The sequence below is a fragment of the Impatiens glandulifera genome, chromosome 1, assembly GCF_907164915.1.
Source record: "Impatiens glandulifera chromosome 1, dImpGla2.1, whole genome shotgun sequence".
NCBI lineage: Eukaryota > Viridiplantae > Streptophyta > Magnoliopsida > Ericales > Balsaminaceae > Impatiens > Impatiens glandulifera.
In genome coordinates, this window is record NC_061862.1 from 147360671 (window position 1) to 147386741 (window position 26071).

At 29.0% G+C, this 26071-nt stretch overlaps 4 protein-coding genes across 4 annotated transcripts; 2 read left to right on the top strand and 2 right to left on the bottom strand.

Moving 5' to 3' along the window:
• Positions 1–9749: 9749 nt before the first annotated feature.
• LOC124909939 (putative receptor-like protein kinase At3g47110) lies at positions 9750–12465 on the top strand. The gene has a single exon (XM_047450569.1). It carries the CDS (start codon positions 9750–9752, stop codon positions 12453–12455), a length of 2706 nt encoding a protein of 901 aa, XP_047306525.1. The 3' UTR covers positions 12456–12465.
• Positions 12466–12497: 32 nt separating this feature from the next.
• LOC124909950 (putative receptor-like protein kinase At3g47110) lies at positions 12498–12818 on the top strand. Its single transcript, XM_047450580.1, has one exon. The coding sequence runs from the start codon at positions 12498–12500 to the stop codon at positions 12816–12818; it is 321 nt and encodes a 106-aa protein (XP_047306536.1).
• A 603-nt stretch (positions 12819–13421) lies between these two features.
• On the bottom strand, positions 13422–16686 carry LOC124920057 (aspartate aminotransferase, mitochondrial-like). The gene is made up of 10 exons (XM_047460456.1): positions 16374–16686; positions 16209–16294; positions 15041–15247; positions 14838–14943; positions 14651–14755; positions 14404–14576; positions 13969–14128; positions 13797–13892; positions 13628–13722; positions 13422–13543 (listed from the first exon to the last, which is right to left on the bottom strand). Exons 1-10 carry the CDS (start codon positions 16542–16544, stop codon positions 13468–13470), a joined length of 1275 nt encoding a protein of 424 aa, XP_047316412.1. The 5' UTR covers positions 16545–16686; the 3' UTR covers positions 13422–13467.
• A 5815-nt stretch (positions 16687–22501) lies between these two features.
• LOC124909971 lies at positions 22502–23158 on the bottom strand. Its single transcript, XM_047450601.1, has one exon. It carries the CDS (start codon positions 23156–23158, stop codon positions 22502–22504), a length of 657 nt encoding a protein of 218 aa, XP_047306557.1.
• Between the last annotated feature and the right edge of the window lie 2913 nt (positions 23159–26071).

Consider the following 26071-nt stretch of genomic DNA (forward strand, 5'->3'; position numbering starts at 1 on the left):
GGCAGCACTAATACAAAAAACATATAATGTCACGTCCTTTAATATTTTCCTTGAATGATGCCCATTTCTCATATGCTTCGGGAAGATCAATTTATTTATAATCTATATCTCTAGAATATTCGTATTCTGGATAAAAATATATTATTACAACGTTCCGCGTTCATCAAATTTGGTGTTGAATTTAAAATATAAAATGTTATTATCCTAGTTGGTTAAAGAGTTGTACTTGTTTTGTTAGGTTGCGAGTTCGAACCATACCTATATCATTTTTAATTTTATTTTTAACCGTTTTAAGTTTATGGGCGGGTCAACCTACAATCCGACCCAAGTATCCATTTACTCTCACATATATATCCAAATTAACCACAGCTCTCGACCCGGCAATCCGGACACTTTAAAAATTAAGCATCATTATATATATATAAATTAGTTTGTTAAAAAGTTCAACTTATATTAATGTTAAAACGTCCCGCGTTTATCAAATTTGGTGTTGAATTTAAAATATAAAGTCTTTGTAGCCTAGTTGGTTAAAAAGTTGTACTTGATTAAAGGTTAATTCATAAACACTTTTGCATTATATTTCTGAAAAAACATTAATAAATTTATGGATACAAAAAGATGTATTTGGCTGAGATACAATGAAATAGAAACTTCTCACTCTGAAAGAGAGTAATATTTGAAAACAAATTTGTATCTAAACATTAATATGATACTTCAAATATTTTAGAGACATTAAGATTTCTTTAAAAAAAAGGTAAGATCTTGATTTATATTGTTTCTCTTTGAGCCAATATGAGTTTATAAGTTGCATATATCACTTCTAGTGTACCATTTCTCGTGACAACACTCATACAAAAACATTTAATACCACGTCCTTCAAAATTTCCTTGAATGATACCCATTTTTCATGTGCTTCTGGATGATTCATTTTGTTATAAACTACCAAACATCTTTCTGAATCTATGTAACTGAAATGAAAAGTTGTCAGTTATATAATTATCAATTCATGTTTAGTAATGAAAAGAGAATCTAACATAAAAAAAATAAAGATTTTATGCTTTGTATCATCATCACAAACAAAAATATGTTTATAGGTTCATTCATAAACACGTGTGTAATATACTTCTGAAAAACTGTTAATAAATTTATAGATAGAGAAAGATGTCCATAGTTGAGATACAATGAAAATTGAGACATCCCACTCTAAAAGAGAGCAATATTTGGAAACAATTTTGTATCTAAACATTAATATAAGATTTTAAATATTCTAGAGATATTAAGATTTCTTTTAAATAAAGGGTAAGAACTTTATTTATACTGTCTTCTCTTTGAGCCAGTATGAGTTCATAAGCTACAAGTATCACTTTGTGGGTACCCTTTCCAGTGGCAGCACTAATACAAAAAACATATAATGTCACGTCCTTTAATATTTTCCTTGAATGATGCCCATTTCTCATATGCTTCGGGAAGATCAATTTATTTATAATCTATATCTCTAGAATATTCGTATTCTGGATAAAAATATATTATTACAACGTTCCGCGTTCATCAAATTTGGTGTTGAATTTGAAATATAAAATGTTATTATCCTAGTTGGTTAAAGAGTTGTACTTGTTTTGTTAGGTTGCGAGTTCGAACCATACCTATATCATTTTTAATTTTATTTTTAACCGTTTTAAGTTTATGGGCGGGTCAACCTACAATCCGACCCAAGTATCCATTTACTCTCACATATATATCCAAATTAACCACAGCTCTCGACCCGGCAATCCGGACACTTTAAAAATTAAGCATCATTATATATATATAAATTAGTTTGTTAAAAAGTTCAACTTATATTAATGTTAAAACGTCCCGCGTTTATCAAATTTGGTGTTGAATTTAAAATATAAAGTCTTTGTAGCCTAGTTGGTTAAAAAGTTGTACTTGTTTTGTTAGGTTGCAAGTTCGAAACATACCTCTAGCATTTTTAATTTTATTTTTAACCGTTTTAAATTTAAAAACGGGTAAACCCACAATCCGACCCAAGTATCCAAATTAACCACAGCTCTCGACCCGGCAATCCTGACACTTTAAAAATTAAGCATCATTATATATATATAGATTAGTTAGTTAAAAAGTTGAACTTATATTAATGTTAAAACGTCCCGCGTTTATCAAATTTGGTGTTGAATTTAAAATATAAAGTCTTTGTAGCCTAGTTGGTTAAAGAGTTGTACTTGTTTTGTTATGTTGCAAGTTCGAAACATACCTCTAGCATTTTTAATTTTATTTTTAACCGTTTTAAATTTAAAAACGGGTAAACCCACAATCCGACCCAAGTATCCAAATTAACCACAGCTCTCGACCCGGCAATCCGGACACTTTAAAAATTAAGCATCATTATATATATAGATTAGTTAGTTAAAATGTTGAACTTATATTAATGTTAAAATGTCCCGCGTTTATCAAATTTGGTGTTGAATTTAAAATATAAAGTCTTTGTAGCCTAGTTGGTTAAAGAGTTGTACTTGTTCTGTTAGGTTGCAAGTTCGAAACATACCTCTAGCATTTTTAATTTTATTTTTAACCGTTTTAATTTAATTTATTTTATGCCCATTTCTCATATGCTTCGGGAAGATCAATTTATTTATAATCTACCCAACATGGTTTTTCAGAAAGTTCTAGAATAAACAATTATATTTTAAGCCGAACTGAATCATATTCGTATTCTGGCTGTTCAGATGAACCATCAATAACTTGTACCTGGTTTTCATAATGGTTATAAATAAGCAGCAGCACAGTATGATGACATTAATGAATATATAGTTTCATTTTACCAAAACAAAACATCTTTCTATGTGACTAAGAAATTCATGGATTAAACCAAAACCTTGCTGAGCTCCCTCGAGTAAACCAGACAAATCTGTGACAACAATTGTTATGTCATAATCGAATTAAACAATGCCTAGAGTTGGAAGTAAAGTGATGAATTTTTATATAATCTCATAATTAACCCTAGATTCAATTATAAAAAGGTTTAAAATTGGCTCAAACTTTAAGCAATTAGGAAGAATAAAATTTATTTAGACAACTTTTAGAAATTAAAAGTTGAGAAAATGGTGGAAGGTGCACTCTCCTCTGAAAATTATATAAAAGTTTTATTTATTAAAGGAGATGAGAAAGTAAGAATCTCTCTTTGTCATTTCGTCGAACACTTGGTATCCTACAACTATCACGTCACTCCTCCGATTCTTCTCATCTCTCCTCTTCCTCGTCGTTTTCATCGCCATCGTCGTCTCATCAGGGGAAGAAGACGATGCACTCACCATCTACAATGTCCTGCAACAAAACAATTTTCTGGTATGTCGTCTACCAAAAAGTGTAACAGAATACAAGATCAATCGAAACTCAGAAAAATCAATGTGTAACTTAAAGATATATGTAGTTACAGCGTGGAAGGTTATTAGAAGATAATGCGACGAACGTCACATCCTCCTGTGCATCAATCTCATCTGGATTGAATTAAACATTAAAAATAATTAGAGCCCCGAGAAATCTATCCAATAATATAAAGAGAAAATAAAATATAAATTAATTATTACTTAAAGATATATGTAGTTACAGCGTGGAAGGTTAGTAGAAGACGACGCGACGAACGTCACATCCTCTTGTGCATCAATCTCATCTGGATTGAATTAAACATTAAAAATAATTGGAGCCCCGAGAAATCTATCCAATAATATAAAGAGAAAATAAAATATAAATTAATTATTAAAGTTATAAAAAGAAAATAAAAAAATATTAATTAGAAAGAAAAAATTAATATATATAAAAATAATTATGATAATAATAATAATAATTCTCAAATTTTCTCTTATATAATTACTAATTTAATATATATATATATATATAAATATAAATATATATATATATATATAAAAGATGAGAAAGAAAAAAAATTAGGAAAGTAAATTAATATATATAAATTATAGGTGAGAGAAATGTTATTTGTTTTTAAAATATTTAATTTTTAAATAAATAAAAAATACATATAATTTTTTATTTTATTAAAAAAAATATAAAATTTCTTTGTGTGAAAATATAAAAAAAAAATTAAGGTTTTTATTGGATAATAGGTAGTTTTGAATTTCAGGATTTATTCGAAATATTCAATATTTTAAATAATGAGGTTGATGTTTTATTGGTTATTTTGTGTGTTGTTCAATTATTTGCCGGCGCAGTTGCTAAATCTGCACAATTCCCTCTTCATGTGTGGTTACCCGATGCTATGGAGGGATCTACTCCTATTTCAGCGTTTATCCATGCTGCTAGCAGCGGGCATTTTTCTTGTAGCTCGTATTCTTCCTCTTTTCATAACCATACCTTATATAATGAATTTAATCTCGTTAATTGGTATAATAACATTATTTTTAGGAGTCACTTTAGCTCTGGCTCAAAAAGACATTAAGAGGGGTTTAGCCTATTCTACAATGTCTCAATTGGGTTATATGATGTTTACTTTAGGTATGGGATCCTATCGAATTGCTTTATTTCATTTAATTACTCATGCTTATTCGAAAGCATTATTGTTTTTAGCATCTGGTTCGGTTATTCATTCAATGGAAGCTATTGTTGGATATTCGTCAGATAAAAGTCAGAATATGATTCTTATTGGGGGGTTTAACAAAACACGTGCCAATTATAAAAAAAACGCTTTTTTTTTAGGTACACCTTCTCTTTGTGGTTTTCCACCCCTTGCTTGTTTTTGGTCTAAAGATGAAATTCTTAATGATAGTTGGTTGTATTCACATATGTTTGCAATAATAGCTCTGTTCACAACAGGATTAACTGCTCATTTTTCTACTTCTTCTTCCAAGTGCAGGATAACCCCAAGGGGTTGTGGATTTTTTTTCTACCAATTGGGGTTCTCCCTTCCCACCCCCATGGGGATGGTCTACAGGGTTCATAAATACTCCTCTTACTAAGGGACGCTTCCCTAGCCAACGCTTAGATCCGACTCTACCCAAATGTAGGTGTTCTACAAGTTATTATATATATATCCCAAATTTTTAAAAATAATAATAATAATATAGTTGTTTGGGTTCATTTCTTTCTAATACATATTTATATAAAATAAATTAGACCAATTTAAGTCCCTTAACAATAATTTGATTTTTTTACATTAAATACAAGTTCCATAATTTTAATTATTTATTTTATACCCAACAAATAATTATATGAAAATTAAAATACCATTAATTAATCACTCCACATAATCCACAATCAATACGATAATAAAAACATTATTGACTTTTTTTTAAACGGATAAAGATTGTTGTTAATTTTCCATTAAAACAATTATGTTAAAAGTTATGGTTATTGATTTGTACTTTATAATCTCAATAAAAATTATCCTTATTAATCTGTTTTAAGAAATATATAATTTTTCTAGATAAGACTGTCATAAAATAAAAAGTGAATTTTATTAATAAAAATATATTTCATCATAATTATCGTTAATTACATTTAAGAATTATTGAAAATATGATTGAAATGTAAAAAAAAAAGACTTTTTTTTACATTTAAAAAGTAATCCTTCAATTTTTATTTCTTAAAAATCATTTTAGAAATAGTCTTGATGACTGTTTAAAATAATAATAATTTTTTTAAAATTAATACACAAAATAACTATATATCACCAAAAAAAACAACTTTGCATAACCATGATTGATATGATTGATAGCACCATTATCGCCAAAACCTAATAAAAAAAATCAAAGTTGTTTAATCTTGAATCCAATGAACCCATCATCTCCATCAAAACATCAATTGAAATATTAAAAATCAACATATTAAAGTGACGACTAAAAGGACTTGAAACCAACCAAACAAATCGGGAATTATTATATATATATATATATATATATATATAGTCTATAGATAACTTTGCTCTCATCTGTCTTTGAATAACAAAATAAGACTTAAAAGAGACGAAACATAATAGAGAAGAAAAGTTATATTTTAAGACCTAATAAAAATATATGATAAGAAGTTTAGACTTGAGCTCAAGAGTTCATACCACATTACACAAATATGGATCTTCTTAAGGTTATAATAATATTTATTATCAGTTAATTTTATTTATAATAATTAGTTATAAATTAGAATAAAACTGAATTAATTAGAGGTTATAATAATATTTATTATCCATTAGTGTGAACATATTCAATGTAATGTAAGTATATTTTTTTACAATTTAAATCTCCATATATTGTTTTCATAATTAATATTAATATTTAATACAAATCTCAAATGACTTTTTAGATGAGAAGGGTTTATTATATTTGAATTTTTTATAAATAATCAAATTATTTAGATGAAATATTTAATAAAAAATATTAATATATATAGATAGTAGGTTATATTTATTGAGTTTATTTTTATTAACATTTTTTTAATAAAAATAGGAGTATAAAAAACTAAAATATACCATAAAATTAGTAGATAAAAATAGTAGTTGCACAATAAAATTAAATTCATAAAACACATTATTATTTTATTAAAATTATGAGTATTAAACAAATTATTCCAAGTTAGTGTATACATAAGAAATCTAAAGCTAAACACAATTATCTCAAAATTAAAATATTTTAAGTAAACAAACATTCAGACAATAGCTTGCATCTAGAAGTATAATGACATATAATGTCTGAAAGTACCTGAAATAAACCAAATAAAATCAAGAATTAATGTAATAGAAAAATTAAAAAATCTTTTTACAAATAAATTTTATGATAAAATGATCTAAATTTCACTGACTTACCAATGCTCACACCTTCAGGCATGATAACACGATTATCACCAAAAACAACTTTGCATAACCATGATAGCACCATTATCGCCAAAACCTAATAAAAAAAATCAAAGTTGTTTAATCTTGAATCCAATGAACCCATCATCTCCATCAAAACATCAATTGAAATATTAAAAATCAACATATTAAAGTGATGACCAAAAGGACTTGAAACCAACCAAACAAATCGGGAATTATATATATATATATATATATATATATAGTCTCTAGATAACTTTGCTCTCATCTGTTTTTGAATAACAAAATAAGACTTAAGGAGAGACGAAACATATATAATAGAGAAGAAAAGTTATATTTCAAGAACTAATAAAAATATATGATAAGAAGTTTAGACTTGAGCTCAAGAGTTCATACCACATTACACAAATATGGATCTTCTTTGAAATAACTGAAAGCCTCGTTCTCCCTATGAAAATGACAACATTACGTCTACAAAAACTCAAGAAAAAAATAGCCATTGCATCAATAACAAATAAAAACTTTTTCAGAATATGTATAATCAACCACTTTCTATAACAAATAAAGAAAGAAGAGAGAGAAATATATATATATTTAAGAAAGAGAAAATGCATATGATGATGATGTTGATCATTTTAGAGAGAGCCGTGATTAATATATATAATATTTTAGACGAGAATCATTAGGTTTATTTTTAAAATAATTAATAAAAAAATATTAATATATATATATATAAAAGAGTAACAGACATAGAATAATTAATGATGAAAGTTAATACAATTGATGAAAAAATATATATTTTATATATTATTAGTGTGAATATATGGTAAGAGATAGAAAAACAATTAATTGATAAAGATAAATGAAGAGAGAGAAATATATATATATATATATCTAAGAAAGAGAAAATACTATGATGATGTGAATAATTTTGGAGGGAGCGTGATGTACACCTCCAACCTTTTAAATTAAGCGTTATTAGATATATATAGATATGTTATTTGTATTTGGTTGAAAGTATAGGAGGGTATAAATTATATAGATTTTTTAATTTTGTGTTTGGTTGGTAGTATAAAAATATTGTATAAAATGTTAAAAATATTTTTGTCTTTTATATTTATATATATTTAATTTAATTGTTAAATTAATATTTACTTAATTTTTTATTTCTCTATATTTATATGGCATATGAATTGACACTCCCTCATCTGGAAGCTGGGTGACTTCCAAAAATAGGAAGATTTATTTGCCAAAAGACTTAAAGCTTGAATGCATCTTATTACATTTTGTTTGATGTTTGGTTTCTATTTGTTGCCACATACTGTGCTTGGAATTTGAGGAATTGTCTCCCCATTTCTCTTTATCATTGCTTATTTGTACTTTTCACTTAATGCATTTTTATTATTGAAACTTAAAACAAAATCTAGCTGTGTTTGCCATTATCTAAATTTATTTCTTTAGTGATGATCTCTTTCTCACAAAATACTTATATATTTCCATCTTGGTATTTTAATTCGGCATTGTTAGTTGGTGGTCTTTTGCTGAAATATGTAATTATTTTTTCTCTCTATTCACAAAGGAGAAAGTTCTTCCTCAGAAACAAGAGTATGTAACAGGGGAACTAAGATGTTTAATCCTTTCTTGACCTATCAGTTAATGCATCCACCATATAAGGAGTTACATGACAATGTGGTTTGTCTAATAGGTTCGGTATCTTGGTGAATGAATCTTCAAAATCATTTCATAAACCTCTCCAGTTATGAGAGAAGTTGGGTAATGTCATGCTTTGAGGATTATTTATTTATTGTGACAATTTAGATTAAAGAAGTATTCAGAAATCCACATAATACCCGGCCAAATAATTTTCAACAGCTTGTTTGTTTTATGTTGTCCATTTGATTAAATGGACGTTATGGCAATTCTCTTATGAGAATAATTGAAAAAGGTGGATGAGGTTTCTAGAGGTGGATAAAGTTTTTGAAAATAAAAATTTTAATATGAAACTATTATTTGTATCCTTCTTTGTAACTGGTTTATCTAGTTTGATTTATAAATTATATCACATTTAATACTGTTTATATAAAATATTTTAACCAAACAATTTAGGTTAATAAATATGGCTTAAGGGTACAAAACAATGGTTCTTTAATAAGAAACAATAAATATATAAATTTAATATATATTTTAAATAAATGTAAAATGACATATTATTAGAATAAATTTTGATTATATATATACACACTAATAATGCATTCTCTACAACCTGACAAAGATTGAATAACTTTAAAAAAGTACTGTGAATAATACATTGAATAAAGATTTAATGATTATCACCTAAATGTATTTAAGATAGGATTTAATATCGGCTAGTTTTCAACATAGAAAAATGATAAACAACTTGTAAATTTTACATATTTTCTAATAAAAAAAAAATTGCAACTAGAAACAATAAATAGTAAATTTAATATTTAATTTAAATAAATGTAAAATGACATAGAATATATATTGGTTTTTGAAAACTTTAAGATCGAAGAACTTAAAAAACAAATTGTGAACTATCCAGCTAATTTGAACTAACACTAGCGTGGAGTTTGAGTTGGTCAATATTCTTAAGATTGTTAATTGTCAGAAAGTTTCAACTTAATTACCAATCCATTTGAATAGTACACAAAAAAAAACATCATGTATGCCTAAATTGATCAACCTTACCTTACGCATTGCCTTCATGTGTGACTGTGATTTCAAATTTTCTATGTCAACAAATCAACACAAGCTTGTAGTTTCTCTTGTTATTACAAATTTCCAATTAGTCAAAAGTCAAGTCTCCCCCATCTTACTTTGTTTCGTGTAAAAAACTTCTTAAGCTTTAACTTCTCAATTAGTATTTATTACCATAGTCTGCTGATGTGTGATGCATACTCTTACACTTCAAAAAATGAGGTTCTTGTTGGTGCTACAACAATGGGCACTCATCATCATAATATTTATTACTACTGATGCTCTTAATAATAACGAAACCGATCATGTTGCACTATTGGCTATGAAGTCCAAGATCCTGGAGCCTTTTGGTGGGGGAGCTTTGAGTTCATGGAATGAGTCTTCCCATTTCTGCAATTGGGAAGGCGTGGTCTGCGGTAAAAGGCACAAGAGGGTCACTCTCATTGATCTAACCTCTTTGGGTTTGTCGGGCACCTTGTCTCCTCATGTAGGAAATCTCACCTTTCTTAGACGACTGGTGCTATACAACAATACTTTCCACGGGGAAATCCCAAATGAAATAGGTGGCTTGTACAGGCTGAAAGTATTGGTGCTCCAAACGAACAGTTTCCAGGGAAGGATTCCTTCCAGCCTGTCGCGCTGCTCTAGCCTCGTGTATCTATATATTGCAAACAATAATCTGGTGGGAACCATCCCTGAAGAATTAAGCTCCTTGTCGATGCTCAAGAGGATCTCCGCATATGAAAACAATTTAACTGGAGCAATTCCAAAATCTCTGGGCAATATCACTTCTCTTGAAGTATTGTCTGCTGCATATAATCACTTTGGTGGAACTATTCCAAATAACTTGGGGCAATTAAAGAACCTCGTAGAACTTGGATTGGGTGGTAATCAGATCTCTGGTATGATCCCTTCATCATTGTATAACCTCTCCAACTTGAATACATTATCTTTATCATTTAATGATCTTCACGGGAGTCTTCAGCCCTACATTGGCAACATGTTTCCGCATTTGAAAGTCCTTCAACTCCAAATTAACAGCTTTACCGGACAACTTCCAAATTCAATAGGGAATCTTACCAAAGCCAAGACGCTAGCTTTTTCCCATAACGAATTCAGTGGGAAACTGACAGTTGATTTCAGCAAATTAGTGAATCTTGAGATACTTAGTTTAATGTATAACAATTTAGGGAGTGGAGATTTTGACGAAATGCATTTCCTCGAGTCGCTTACTAATTGCAGCAGTTTGGAACGGTTGAACACAATTATGAACCAGTTTGGAGGAGTGCTTCCCGATTCTGTAGGGAATCTATCATCAAATATGCATTTCTTCGCCCTTGGTGGTAACCAACTGCAAGGTATGATTCCTCCAACCATCGGAAAGCTTATTAACTTGTCTTTGTTAGGCTTGTTTAATAACAGATTCACTGGGCCGATACCTAGTACCATAGGTAAACTTCAAAAATTGCAGAGAATTGTCCTCCATGGAAATCAGCTTTCGGGTACTATTCCGGATTCAATTGGAAATCTTTCTTTGGTAAATTTGATCGATTTCAGTAACAATAACCTAGAGGGGAAGATACCTTCCAGTTTTGGCAACTGCCAAAGATTAACATCATTGACTCTTCAACAAAACAACTTGAGTGGAACCATTCCCAAAGAACTTTTCCAAGTTTCATCTCTATCGATTGTTCTCGACTTATCTCACAATCATCTGTCCGGCCCACTTCCTTCAGAGATCGGAGAACTCAAAAGTTTGGTGGCGTTAGACATATCAAACAATAATGACTTGTCCGGCGAGATACCTAGCACTATAAGCAGTTGTACCAGCCTCGAATCACTATTCCTGCAAGGAAACATGCTCCAAGGATCTATTCCCATGTCGATGGAATTCATGAGAGGACTTCAAATCATTGACCTGTCGAGCAATAATCTATCGGGACAAATCCCAACTTTCTTGGAGAAACTTTCCTTGATCAACCTTAACCTGTCCTTCAATGATTTCAATGGAGAATTGCCTTTACATGGGGCTTTTGCAAACTCGAGTTCAGTATCCGTGTATGGGAACGATAAGTTATGCGGCGGAATACCTTCTCTACAACTTCCAAGATGTCCGGTCAAGAAACTGAATCGTAACTTCTTCTTTTCATCCAAACGCATCTATGCAATCGTGGGTGCTTCAATACTAGGAATACTAATCATAATTTCAAGCTTGGTGTTTTACTTGCGGAAAAGGAAAAGGGAATCCACCTCTTTGGATTTGCTGCCCAAGGAGTCTTTTGTGCAAATATCCTACGGCGAGCTCCTCATTGCAACGGATGGGTTCTCTTCCAGCAATTTGATTGGTGCTGGCGGTTTCGGCTTCGTCTACAGAGGAGTTCTTGATCAGATCGGAGATGTTGCGATCAAAGTACTTAACCTTGTAAACCCAGGTGCCACGAGGAGCTTCATTGCAGAATGTAAAGCGTTAAAGAGCATTAGACACCGGAACCTGATCAAGATCGTAACATGTTGTTCAAGCATTGATTTTCAAGGTAACGAATTCAAAGCTTTAGTTTACGAACTCATGATGAATGGGAATCTGGAGAAATGGCTGCATCCATCTCAAGACACTAGCAGACCTGAATTTAATCTACTCCAGCGTTTAAGAGTTGCGATTGATGTGGCTTCTGCACTCGATTATCTTCATAATCAGTGCGAACTCACAGTTATTCATTGTGATCTGAAGCCAAGTAACATTCTTCTTGACCAACAAATGGTTGCACATGTTGGAGATTTTGGACTGGCCAGACTTTTTTATCCAGAAATAGGTATTTCCCATCACAGTAGTTCGATGGGAGTGTTGGGCACTGTCGGATATGCAGCACCAGGTATGTTAACCGATAATAGAACAAATCCTGTCTTTATTTTTTTGTTGGCCTAATTTATTTTATAATCTTAATCAGAGTACGGTCTTGGAAGTGAAATGTCTATGAAAGGAGATGTTTACAGCTACGGGGTTTTGTTACTAGAGATGTTAACGGGAAAGAGGCCTACTGATTTGATGTTTGTGGATGGTTTTAACATTCGTAACTTTACTAGTCAAGCCTTAACAGGAAACGCAATTGAGTTTGTAATGGATCCAGTAATTTTAAAAAGTGACATTGTTATTGGTCAGAGGGACAATTGTCTGATTGCAATGGTGAAGATTGGTTTGGCTTGCACGGAAGAGCTACCCCAAAATAGGATGAACATGACCGATGTTGTTAGGGAGTTGCAACAGATCAAGAAGGCCATATTCAAGTGAACATAAAAAGGGTTCACTTTCAACTTTAATTTTGTTTTTGTAATTGTACTCTCATTAAACAAATAATAAATTACATCCTTGATGAACTCTTAAATAGAAATTAGTTTTGTCTACTTCAAAGAAAATAAGATCAAAATATATTACATCATTGATGAACTCTTAAATAGAAATTAGCTTTGTCTACTTCAAAGAAAATAAGATCAAAATATATCATCATACAACTTGTGGAGTTAATCAGGTAGAGGGCAGTAAAATAGATGCAATATAGTAATTCAATGTGAGTCTATGAAACCCATACAAATCCTCACATTCCTTTTTTCATCTTCTCTACCTAAATATCAGCGGATCGTCCATCTTCTCTTGGAGAGGAAATGTCTCACAATTCTTATCTTTTAAGTTCACTCATTGAGTTTTCATTTTTATCAACTTCTATCTTCTTTTTTAGACAAATATATTTAAGATTTGTTCCTCTCAATTTCTTCATTTCTCAATATGAGAAACTCAAAGAGTCACATGTCCTGCACAATTAAATTGTTCATTTGGCATCGATTATCTAACAATCAAAAACAATAATACTATTCAAGTTACACAGTGAATAATGAAACGGGTACACAGTAAGATTATTGATAATAATATTGTACAAACATCCTCATTTGTTAACTCTGGTAGCTTCATGTATTGCTTCCGCTAAATATTCGACGTTTTCTGCCGTTACACCGGCCATACTTCTCAAGAAAAAAAATCAAAATCTCAATTTCTAGTACCCATTAAAACCAACCATTAATTTTGATTAAATACATCGACTTTACCTTATTCGGCCATCATGGGTTATATACACATGAAATTTTTTCGCAATGTAAACTACTTGATCAATTGATAGGCCAGAGTAGCAAAACATCCCAACCTGCAGTTTTTTTTGTCAGTAGGATCTATCTTAAAACAACATTTGACTAACAAAAGTCATATGAATTTACTAACCTGGTTGGTTATGTGTTCCCAGTTTATATGAGAGCCTAATTTCTCCAAATTCCTACGTAAACAAGCTCGCATTCTCATTATACGATTAGTCATTACCTTCCAAGGAGAATTCGAAATGATTTTTCAGATTATGATTTCAAAATCAATGTTAGACTCGAGAGAGGGCCTTTACCTTCATCTCAGATTCCCAAAGGAGTCGTAATTTTGGATCACTGAGGATTCTGGAAACTAGTATCATGCCATGAGCAGGAGGTTTGCTGTACATTGCTCTTGCAATTTGATTCAATTGGCTTTCGATTGCGGTTGCTTGTTTCTTGTTGCAAGAGAGAATACTGAACCAGTCAAACAACAAATTTTTGAAATCTAGAATCTTTCATCCATACAAAACAATGAACACAATGAGCTTGTTTGAAAAAATTGGTTATTTTAGTTAAATTACATAAATGTCTTTTTATATTTAAATTTTATAAAAAGAAAATATACAGGGTATTTTGGTTGATGAAGTTGAAAGGATAAATGATTTGATAAATGTTTTTTCTTTAAATAATCAAATAATCCAAGATCAAACATGCCCCTAGGATGAAAATGTTTGAAGTAGCAAAGTTACCTTAGACAGCCGACTCGATGTCCGACAAGTCCCATGATTTTCGCAAAGGACTGAGCGCAGCCTGTCAAGTGTCCATCCTCGATAAATATTTTGATAGCCTTTGCATCATTTTCAAGATCTCCGCTAGCTAGACCTTGATAAGCCACGTCAAAGAAGGGAAAATGGTTCTTGGCCTGATGATAACGGTTATGATCATCAAATATGCTATGAATAGGGGAAAGAAAAAATTACGAATTGGATCACTAACTTTCAAGTGATATGAGATTTGTCGCCACTCTTCTTCTGTCGGGTCAATCCCAGTTGGATTATGTGCACAAGGATGGAGTAAGAAAAATGATTGATCCGGGGCATTCTAGAAAATCTCAAAAAAAAATGTCTTTAACCATAATAGGATGATACAAAAGCAACCACAAAAGTCTAATATTGATTTTCACCTTTATGTCTTCTAATAGTGCAGGAAAATCCAAACCCTTGGAAATAGAGTTATAATAACGATACGTTCTTACTCGAACTTCAGCATCATTCCAAATGTTGTGATGGCTATGTCATGAAACAATATTTAAGAACCAATTTAGTTTCAATAGTTTAGAACTTAAAAAAAAAAAAACTGTTAAAAAGAGAAAAATGATGGTTTTACTTTGACCAAGTTGGGTCGGGTAAATACATAACCGAATCAGGATATAAACGCTTTTGGAACTCTGCAAAGAGACGGCATGCACCAGTGCTTGACAGAGCTTGGATTCCAGCCAATTTCCCTTCTGTGACTGCATCACTGTTCTTTCCATAAACCAATTTCACACTCTGCTCAACCAATTTGGAAGTGGCATCACTTGAAAGCAACTCCCTGATGGTAGATTCACAATAAAGAAAAAGTGAAAAAATAAGACAATTACTAACCGAAAATTAACCAAATAAAAATAACTGAATTTTAAGTACTTTAGATGCAAGTTGATTTGGTAAAATGTAAAACTAATGTGGGAAAACCTAATAGTGACGAAATTTAATCAATTTTCAAGGATTAAAGTTGTCTTTTGTATGCTGAAACTATACTACAAAGTTAAGTCAATCATTATTAACCGAATTAAGTTAGGTATACTAGGCTACTAGCTTAATTTTTTAAAACTCAACTTAAGATGAATCTAAAGAATTAAGTGGCTTTAAAGAAAACTTATTAAATAGACTTATTTTAAATAAGCACATATTTTTTCAGATTAATTGATAAGCAATGTTATCAAACACTAATATTCCTATGTTCTCAATGTTTCAAGTTTTTTTGGGACTAAATCCATCATGACAATCACTGGTATTAGATCAATATAAATAGAACCAAATTTATGTTACTAATTTAGATTTCAATTTGTTATACATCGAAATAAATTTTCTTTTTTTTCTCATTTTAACTGGGATGTCATTGCACACCTTGATAATCCAAGGAGGAGGCTACAGTCTAACACATCTACTCATCATCATGACATTAGTGTTGGCATGATCACACTTGAACATGAGACTAGACCATAGGGTAGTAAGTCCCTTAATCCATCAAAATATATACTTCCAATTAGTATATATTTCATAATAAGGAATCAAGGAGAATGATAAGCAATGATGTCGAAATAGGCATTCAAGATTTGGTTATTCAAACTTTGCATATCAATGAGATGTTTGCCAATTTGCCTTCACTGTTCTTCAACCTATTCATTTTCTTGCCTGAAACTTTCCAGATATTGTCTTAACATTTTCTATTTGATCAATCTTGCATAAAATGAAGAATACAATAAAATCACACTGAAGCAATCTGGGCTTACGAGAACTGATTAGCAGCAATGTAGGCCTCAGCAGCTTGAACACTCTGAAGCACAACGGGTCTTCCATGTTCATCCCTATAAGCTCCCTATTATAGCAACAGCAGCAACAAATTTTACAGAAATGCTAATAAACAGAAATTGGGGGGAAATGAATAATTAACCAACCACGCCGAGATTGATCTTGTGGGGGCTGGTGTCAGCTAGGAAATCTTGGGTTATGCTTAAGATAGGATCTTTTGGGGCTGGTTTCACATGATTCCACCACCCAAAGCCCATCTTCTCCTTCTTCATCGTAGAAAAGTATTTCGTCGCTGGAACAAGAGATCTCCTCCACATTATGGTGACGAAGATGGGTGTATGTATCAATTTGATTATTGGGTTTTGATGAGTTCATGATCACAAACAACAGCTTTTGATTTTCTGCCGCCGCCCAGCCTCCACTTCTTTCTTCCCGTTGTTTTCTTAGTTCCGGTGGGCTGTATTCAGTTTCCGAGACAGCCATTCTTAAGAAGAAACAAAAAACACCTTCAACTTTTAGTGGAGAAGGAATTAACCCAATCTATATATGTTTCATACAAATTTGTTGATCAACTTTTTTTTTTTTAATAATCTCTAATTTTCAAATTTACCACTTTTATGAACAAGACTCTTTAATAAACTATTTAATTATTCCGGTAAATTCTTGTAATTTTGGTAGGTTAAAAAGAAAAAGTTGTAAAAATGAGCATATAAATCCTCAAAGTGTAAATGTTTGATATTGTTTCTTAATCAATTAGTAAAACAATTATCCTATAAATTACACCAATTAAAGACTATATTAACCATTTTCATATACCTAGTTTGTTTTCACATATGGTTTCAATGGTCTCGGAAGGTACCGTTTATGACTATTCTTACCAACAATGTCATTTTACTTTCATGTTGTTGTCGCCAAATCTAATGTACATAAGGCTCGCCTTTCTTGGAATCATCAACTTGCGTCAACAAAGTTGTTGAATGCAGCGACTAGGTATTTGTAGCTTGTTATTTATATTTTATAGGGGTTGTTTATACCTAGGATTTCATTTATTTTCATTAACAAATAAAAAAATAAAATAAAATAACTTGTTGGAACCATCTTATTTGAAAGTGAAAATTTCAAATTGTACAATCAAAAATTGTGCGCCCATTTAAAATTTCAGCCCAATTATCAAATATTTTGGACAAAATGAGAATATTGACATCAACCATATTTATTGTTTGTCCTTAAAATCACCCATTTCAATTGAATCAAATTTATTTTTGTAATTTACAAGGGCATGTTAAAATGTTAAACAAAAGTTTCATTCGATAAATTTAGCATAGTGCCTTACAGAATTACTCCTCTAGATTTAAATTTTCAATAAATATACAAAAATAACTCTTTAAAGTCATCTTATTTTTATGGATGGTTGCATTTCTTGTCAAGCCTAAATTGCTTCATCACAACACCCACCAAAATTATATATAAATTAAGTGTTTTGAACTTTTGAACAATTTCCACTCACAATTTCCCTTTGGCTATATATTTATTTATATATACTATATCATTCTATATAAATGACCTACAATTTTCATCTTCCTTTTCTATTATTTAAAAGAAAAAGAAATAGAAATGTGTTACCACTGTGACATCATTTCATATTTTTGAGAGAAAAGTAATTTTCTTATTTATTTATAATTTGAATGTAAAAATATAATCCAATATTCTAGTAATACTTCCTATTTAACTAAGATTCTTTAAGTGGAAATTGAACCGAACCGGTACTTTGAAGAGTTAAAAATAATAGTTGTATGATAATGTATTCATCATTAACCAATGTCTTGAAGCAAATTCTTGCCTCCATATTGGAAAAAAAATCCCTCAAGTTAATTAATCAAATTATTTGGCTCATTTAATGCCTCTTCAAGTAAATAATTATTACAAAAGATTACAAAAGTGATATTAAAATAATTGTGTCTGGTATATTCTTTTGGAATCCACGAAAAATGTTATAAACAAAATAAAATATAAACACTTTAACAACAACAAAAAAATTGTATTTAGTGAATCTCATAAAAAAAAAAAAAAAATTAATGATGGAGGTAGCATGTCCTGCACACAAGAACAAATCCAAAAATAAATTTGAGTTAGGTGGGCTTAAAAAAGTTGGATGAGCCTAAACAGAAAAATTATGAATAAAACGAGTGAATAAACTTAGTTTTGTCTTTTTTATTATAAATTAAAAAAATAAATATAATTAAATTGGAAAAAATATAAAATTAAAGATAATATCACATCTCTACCGTAAAAAAAAAAAAAAAAAAAAAAAACAATTGTGGTGGACTTTTCTGTTATTGCCCGGTTAGTCATGACCTTCTCTTTTCAATTTAAATCATTTTAAATGTAAATCAAATTCTTAACACTTTTTCTTTTAAGAATCACTCCTCCTTGAGTTAGTTTAAATGAGTTTTAATGACATGGTTGGTGTGTAGAGCTTCCATAATTAACTTTTTTAAATAATATAATATATTATTTAATTAAAATATTTATTTTAATAGCTACCCATTATCTAATACATTTGATAGATAGAATGTTGCTCTCTTATCATTACTATTTAAAAAACAAGAAAAACAAAATTTAATAAATTGTCATGGTCATCTATACCAGTTAGGATCATATCCCTTCATTGGGGAAGGATAAAACAAGTCCCTTCCATGTGAGGGAGAACAGGAAATCCCGTGGCCGTAATAGAGGATTCTAATTGCATCTATTCTCATTTGTTCTTAGAGTTTTGAAAGCATGAGATTAATGCAATTCTGGTCTCATTCATCATTATTATTATTATTATTATCATTATATATATATATAAGTAACATGAGATTCATAGTAAGACCTTTTACGTTTCAACTAACTAGTGTAATTTCTTAATTAATTCTATAGTTTTTTAACACAATTATTTGTTTGCACTTCATTAAATAAACATTACCATGATTTCTAGTTAGAAGAGTACAAAAATATCTAATAATGGCTTTGTCTTATTATTATTATTATTAATTAATATATATATATTGTGTTCAGTAAGGATCCCTTTCACTATTAATAAATTTCATCTACTGAAAGTTACAACTCATTTTCCCGTAATCCCAAGCAATGAAAGATCTGAACCGTCCATTATCGGTATTGCCTCCAAAATATGTGGAGAACCGTCCAAATCATGCTGATTATATATACCTACTCTAACACAAACCACAATTAAACTAATTTTGACCTTAAATTACTCCAATTTTTAATACCCATATATAACCACTCCACCATTTATTAGAATATTTAATTATTTATTATAGAACACACCAATATTCAAACTTGTTACCCCTATATATGTTGTATTAGTTTGTAAATAAAACATTATTGTATCACACATATGAAAATCCTATAAGAAAAATAACGTATAAAAATTATCCAAGAAATCAAAAAGTCTAATTTGATTCTCACTTGCTAAGGATGTTCTAAACGAATTGAATGAAAACTCGGTGATTCAATTAAATGAAAAAACATTATTCAAGAAATTAAAAAGTCTAAATATTTGATTCTCACTTGCTAATAATATTCTAATTTAAGTGAAAGTTAGGTTATGAGTTAAACTTCTTAAAATGAACTAAAGGTGTAAAATACAATAAATCTATAGCCTATAAGTCATATATTGAAAAAGATTTTGAGTTTAATCGGAAGCTTGGCGGGTGTTTAAGAAAAAATTAATGATAAAAGATTATAAGAATAGATCTTTTTACTTTGTGAAGTATCTTATTTGAATTTGAATATGATCACATTTTAAAACATAAATGCATAAACTTAATTATTAACCTTTTATATATCATGAAAACCTTAATTCATATTAAAATTAAAGTGTTTATGTGTTGATGTTTAGATGAGCTTAGCTTTTAAAATCTTCTTTTTTATTACAAAAATATTTTTGGAATCAACAATATTATCATAATATTTCGGATACAAACATTTCAAACATTTCAAACAAACTATGAGAGTATCTTAAATACATACATTTCAAACTAATGAGAAGATTAACATAATATCTCAAAAATCATTACATACATTTCAAACAAAGTAGTCTTATATATATTGTGAATCAAATTTAAATCTTAGTCTATTCTTTCAAAACTCTAACTACTTCTCATTTTAATTTCATTACTCTTTTTTTATAGTGTATAATAATTAGATTCTTGACATATTATAATATTTAAGGTCAAATAATTCTTCTAATATTTACTATATATTGTTGTTGATAAAATTGATATGGCAAAACCCAACTTAGTTTTTGTTATCTATCATTTTTCTCACTTTGAGATTAATTTATAAAATAATACAAGTAATTAAAAAAAAAATGTTATTGTGCAACTTTTGGAGAGTTCCATCTTTTGTCATAATTTACTTCTTAACTTCCTTCTGCCCATGACCATATCCTCCAAACAATATAATATATATGAATTGAATTAAGGATCCAATTAATTAGAAAATGCAAACATTGGGTTATGTGCTTTATTTCATCGAGATTTTGATCACGCCAATCAAAAAAGAAAGAATATTAGAATAATAACTATTATTGACTTGGATTACCTTTGTATAAAAGTTTATTAATGGGGTCCGATTATGTGAATCCAAATAACTCAAATCATTACATTATAATAATAACTAAATAAAGCACTAATCATATATAATTCAGATAAATGCAGAAAGATAACAATATTCACATTGTATATAGATGGTTCTTGAAGAAATTAGGAACTCTTTTTTTCCCTTTATTATTAAGATTAAGCTACAACTCAAATAAATTGTAAATTGTAGACACCATAGTTTGGACTAATAAAATCTAAATGTTAAGCGAAGTCATGATTATTGGGTGTCATTTAGCTCTCCTTTATTAAAAAAATAAACTAACAAAATCTAAGAGTAAAATATTATATTTACTATAAGATAGTTGTATATATATATATATATATATATATATATATATATATATATATATATATATATATATATATATATATATATATATATATATATATATAATTAATAAAAAGTGTAGTATCATCATAAATAAACAAACTTTTATTTCTTTCTTCCTTCTCTTTCACGGACTCAAATCTAATAACAAAATTGTTGTTGGTCAAATCAATTCAATTTTTAAAGAATTTGGACAAGATAAAAAAGGCATGAGTATGGTCGAAGAAGCTGTCTCCATATTTCTTGAACATCTAATCTTTTGAGGGAGAAAAATCCATTTTTTATGTGAACGATACGAATTCAAACAAACTATTTTTGGATTTGATATTCGATGTGGAATATTTCGAACAAAATTTAATTCATGGATTCAAAAATAAAAATTAGATTTGAGATTCACAAATTTCAAAAATAAATTTTGGGTTTTGAGAAAATGACTAGACAAATCATATGGAGAAATAAAAAAGAAGACAAAATAATTAACTTGTTCAAAAAAAAAATTTATTGATAAATATGACATTTTTTTTACCACAAACCAAATATTTTTTAGTCGCGTGTTACAAACTTAGATAACTAATTACAATATTTTTGATGAATAAACTAATAAAAAAACTAAAGAAACTAAATAATTAAATGTATAAATACACTTAACAACAATAGTTATGTGAATGAGCTCAAACCCTGTCAAATTAAAGGGAATAACCTATTAAACCAAACTAACCAATATCATAAATAAAATGACCCTTTGGTATCTCCATTTTTTACCAAGTGACAAAATAAAAATAAAAAGCTTGACAAAAGATATCATCTACTTTTTTTTAACATAATGGTCAAAATTAGAAAAATGTTTGATTCTTTGATTGCATCATAAAAACCCAGTTGCAACAATTCCATAGATTACACAAAATAGACGAGATAAACAATACCCATACAATTGGAAAGTTTTTTATTCATCAATTTTTAAAAAAGACTAAAATTGTGTAATTGATCATGAACAAAACATCAAAACAAACACATTGACACAATCAACATTACTAACCTCGGATTCATTACACTAGTTTCTTCTGAAATCAAGAACACACACAAACACTTATATAGTGATGTCCTCTAATTACATCTGGCCTATTGTCCCATTTGGAAGTAGATGAGATAATATTCAAAACATTTAACTAAATAACAGAGAAACAACTAAAAAAACCAAACTAGACCCACATTTAGTACTGATGATACTTTCACACAGATCCACAACCACATTTATTTTTTTTTCAAAAAACCCATTTCAATGACCAGATCCACGACCCAATAACACCTGCAAAGCCTTCTTAGCCACTCCAACCGCATAAACATCTCGAATCGACCCACCATTAATCTGTTTTCCAAAACCAAAACACGGCGTACGCCAACCGCCACTATCATCATCATCATTAATTGATTTGTTTCGATTATGGTCAAAGAATTCCCAATTCCGCATCTGGTTTTTCCCTCTCAAACTGGAAGGCATGCTATGAACAGAGGACGATGAAGATCTTGTGGAAGAACAGGATGACCATGATGAAGATGATAGCGATGGAGATGGAGGAATACGGCGGGATGATGTTCTTTGGTTGAAATTTGACCAGAAATTGCGGAAAAGATTGGATCTTGAACAACGACGGCGGCGGTGGGTGGAATCGGAGTTGTAGGAGTAGTATGAAGGGGGAGGAGTTAAAGGAGGAAGAGATGTTGAATGTGATAAAGGATGTTTTGGAGTTCCCGGACAAGATTCCCATGTAAAAGGGACGGTGCCGGAGACTCCACCGTAGTACACTCGGAAGGAGGAATTCGGCGCCGGCGTCGACGATGTTTCCTTGGAAATTAGCCTGCCGGAGAATTTGTCCTCCGGTCTGACCTGGGTCGACATTGATTTCGCCGGAAGGTCGGAACTTGATCGGAACATCTCCGGCCGGCCAGCTAAAGGGGATGAAGAAGAAGAAGAAGAAGAAAGTAATGTTAAATGAATCAGCACTCCTAGTGAAGTATATATAATTTGAAGAGGGAATTGAAATGAAACCCAAAATGTGAATGACCAGGTCAGCCCTTTAGGAAAAAAAAAAATCATTAATTTTATGTTTTAAATGGGTATAATTTATTTTTTAATAATTATAACACAACTTAAATTATGGAGGGGTTCAAAATAAATAGATAATTAAATAATGGGGTTATTTAATATATAATAATTACAATGCATAGCTATTTCCAAGCATCTTCTTCCATTAAATGGGCATTCAACTATTTATGAGTGTAGCTACTCTTTCCTAACCAACTCATGGACCTCATTAGCCAATACCTATTCATATATATTTCATAATCCTTCAATTATTTTCATCTTTTCATATTCATCCCCAAATTTTAAAATACATAATTCTTTACCATAATTAATTAACCTATTTTCATTTGTTGAAAATTTTGACCCATGAACATATATTGATAGTTATTTTCAAATAATAATTTGTGATAAAAGTGATTTTAATAGACTAAAGATCACATATTCGATTTTATAAGATTCGATTCTCATATAGATTACTTTTAAGTTGAAACGAAGTTGAACTATAGGTGATGCTAGCTTTTTACATTAAAAAATAATGTTAATAATTTCAAATGATCCGATTGAAAGATTTTTACTAATATTAAGTAGGTTAAGGTAGCCCATGCAACAATATTGTGAGTTGTGACTAGTGAGGGGATCTTTTAGCTACTTTATGTAATGAACAATAAATATGAATGAATGTAATGTGGTCCTTGCATTTGCACTCTTAGCCATATTTAGCCCATTTGTACATTCACCAATGCATGTGTGTGTCAAACATTTTGCTGCAATTAATAATATGGGCGACGCCCACAGAAAGAGAAGAGGACGGTTGGGGACATTGAGAGTGAGTTAATAATTAAATGAGTTATATATGTTTTTTTTTCTCTTTTTATTGTTTTTTTTATTGAGTAACAATAAAAAAAAAATCAATTTGTAGTTCTAAGTTTGCAATATAACTCACTAAAATAATATAAGTGATAAAAATGGTTACTAAAAGAACAAAAGTTACCGTTCAATCTTATTTAAAATATTTTAAGTTAAAAGTGAAAGTTATGACCATTAGACTCATAATAATTTCATATATATTAAAAAAAAAGTAATATGTTTACAATAAATGTTTAATTATATATATATATATATATATATATATAAATATCTGCATGCATGAAGTAATTGAATCAAACCTTGTCCAAGTCGTGGGGTCAACATAATAAGGACTTGACCATGTAAATTTGGTTGGTTGGTTGGAATTGGATGATTCTTACTATGATTTGAGACACACTTTCATAAATATTAAAAAAACAAAAATTAATGTTATATATATTTATTGAGGTATAAATTAAGACAAGTGTTTCTCTAATAGAAATTTGAATTGGAAAACAAAAATAATGAAATTAAACAAGAAGATTCAAAACAAACATGTTTGATCTAGTTAGGTAGCTTAAAATATATATATAAAAAATAGAGAAAAAAAATCCACCCATTTGCTTGTAAGTGAAGTCGTGTCATCTGATTTGTTTTCCTTCAAGTTGCTCTATAGTTTTTTATTACTCCATATAAAAAAAATATAATGTTCTCTTTAGATTCATATATTGGTAAGAAGTACAAGATATATACAAGTATATAGTTGTATTTGTTACTCATTTTGTTATATATAATTATTTAATAATTGAATTCTTATATTTGAAATATATAATTAAAAATTGATGTAATATATATTTTTATGTTAATATTTATTTTAATTTGTTTAAATATCATTAATTGATTTTATGTAAAATAAATATCTACCAAAATATAAATATATTGTTGTTTTTTTCAATAATAATAATAAATAGATACTATTATTTAATAATTTTAACTTAAAATGTACTATAATAATACTAATTAATAATAATTATAATAAATCATTATATATTATATTGTTAATTATAAATATGATTTATTAATAATGAAATTATAAATTTTGAATAAATTATATTATACTTAATTATAATAAATATAAATGTACTATAATAAGGGTAAATTACTATATATTATACTATTAATTATAAATATGATTTATTAATAATTAAATTATATATTTTGAATAAATTATTGAATACTTAATTATTATAAATATAAATATGATATATATATATATATATAATAAATATGAACATATAACCTACCTACTAATTAGTAGTTCAATATAGTGTAGGGATCATACTAAGTTCTTTTCTTCAAAATTAAAAAATAAAATAAAAGAGAATAGTATATTTATATTAATAAGTAGGAGTGATTTCTAAAATTTGATGAAATGTCTTAATTAAATATGTGAATATTTTAATTAAAAATTACAAAGAAAAAGGATAAAAGTTAAAGAAGGAAAAAAAAATGCTTGGATTAGTATATAATTTAAAATGGTGTTGATATGGAGTATCACAAATCTTTTATATATATATATATAAATTTATGTAACTTTTAGTTTTCAAGTGAAAAACACAAAAATAAAACTCCAGCTCATTCTTAAAGTATTAAAATCCATTAATGAGTACAAGATAATAAGTTTAACTCAAAAATATACCATACGTGAAAAATCATCAAACAACCTTAGAAAATACCCTTTTATAATTCATAATTAATTTTTAAAATAATCACTTAAAAACTAGTATTTTATAACTATCACAAACATAATCACTTTTAAAAATTGTCATAAAAAAGGTATAATGATAATTTGGTTTGATATGAAATATATGATTAATTAAATGAAATTTTAATACAAAGTAAATTGAATAGTTTTTT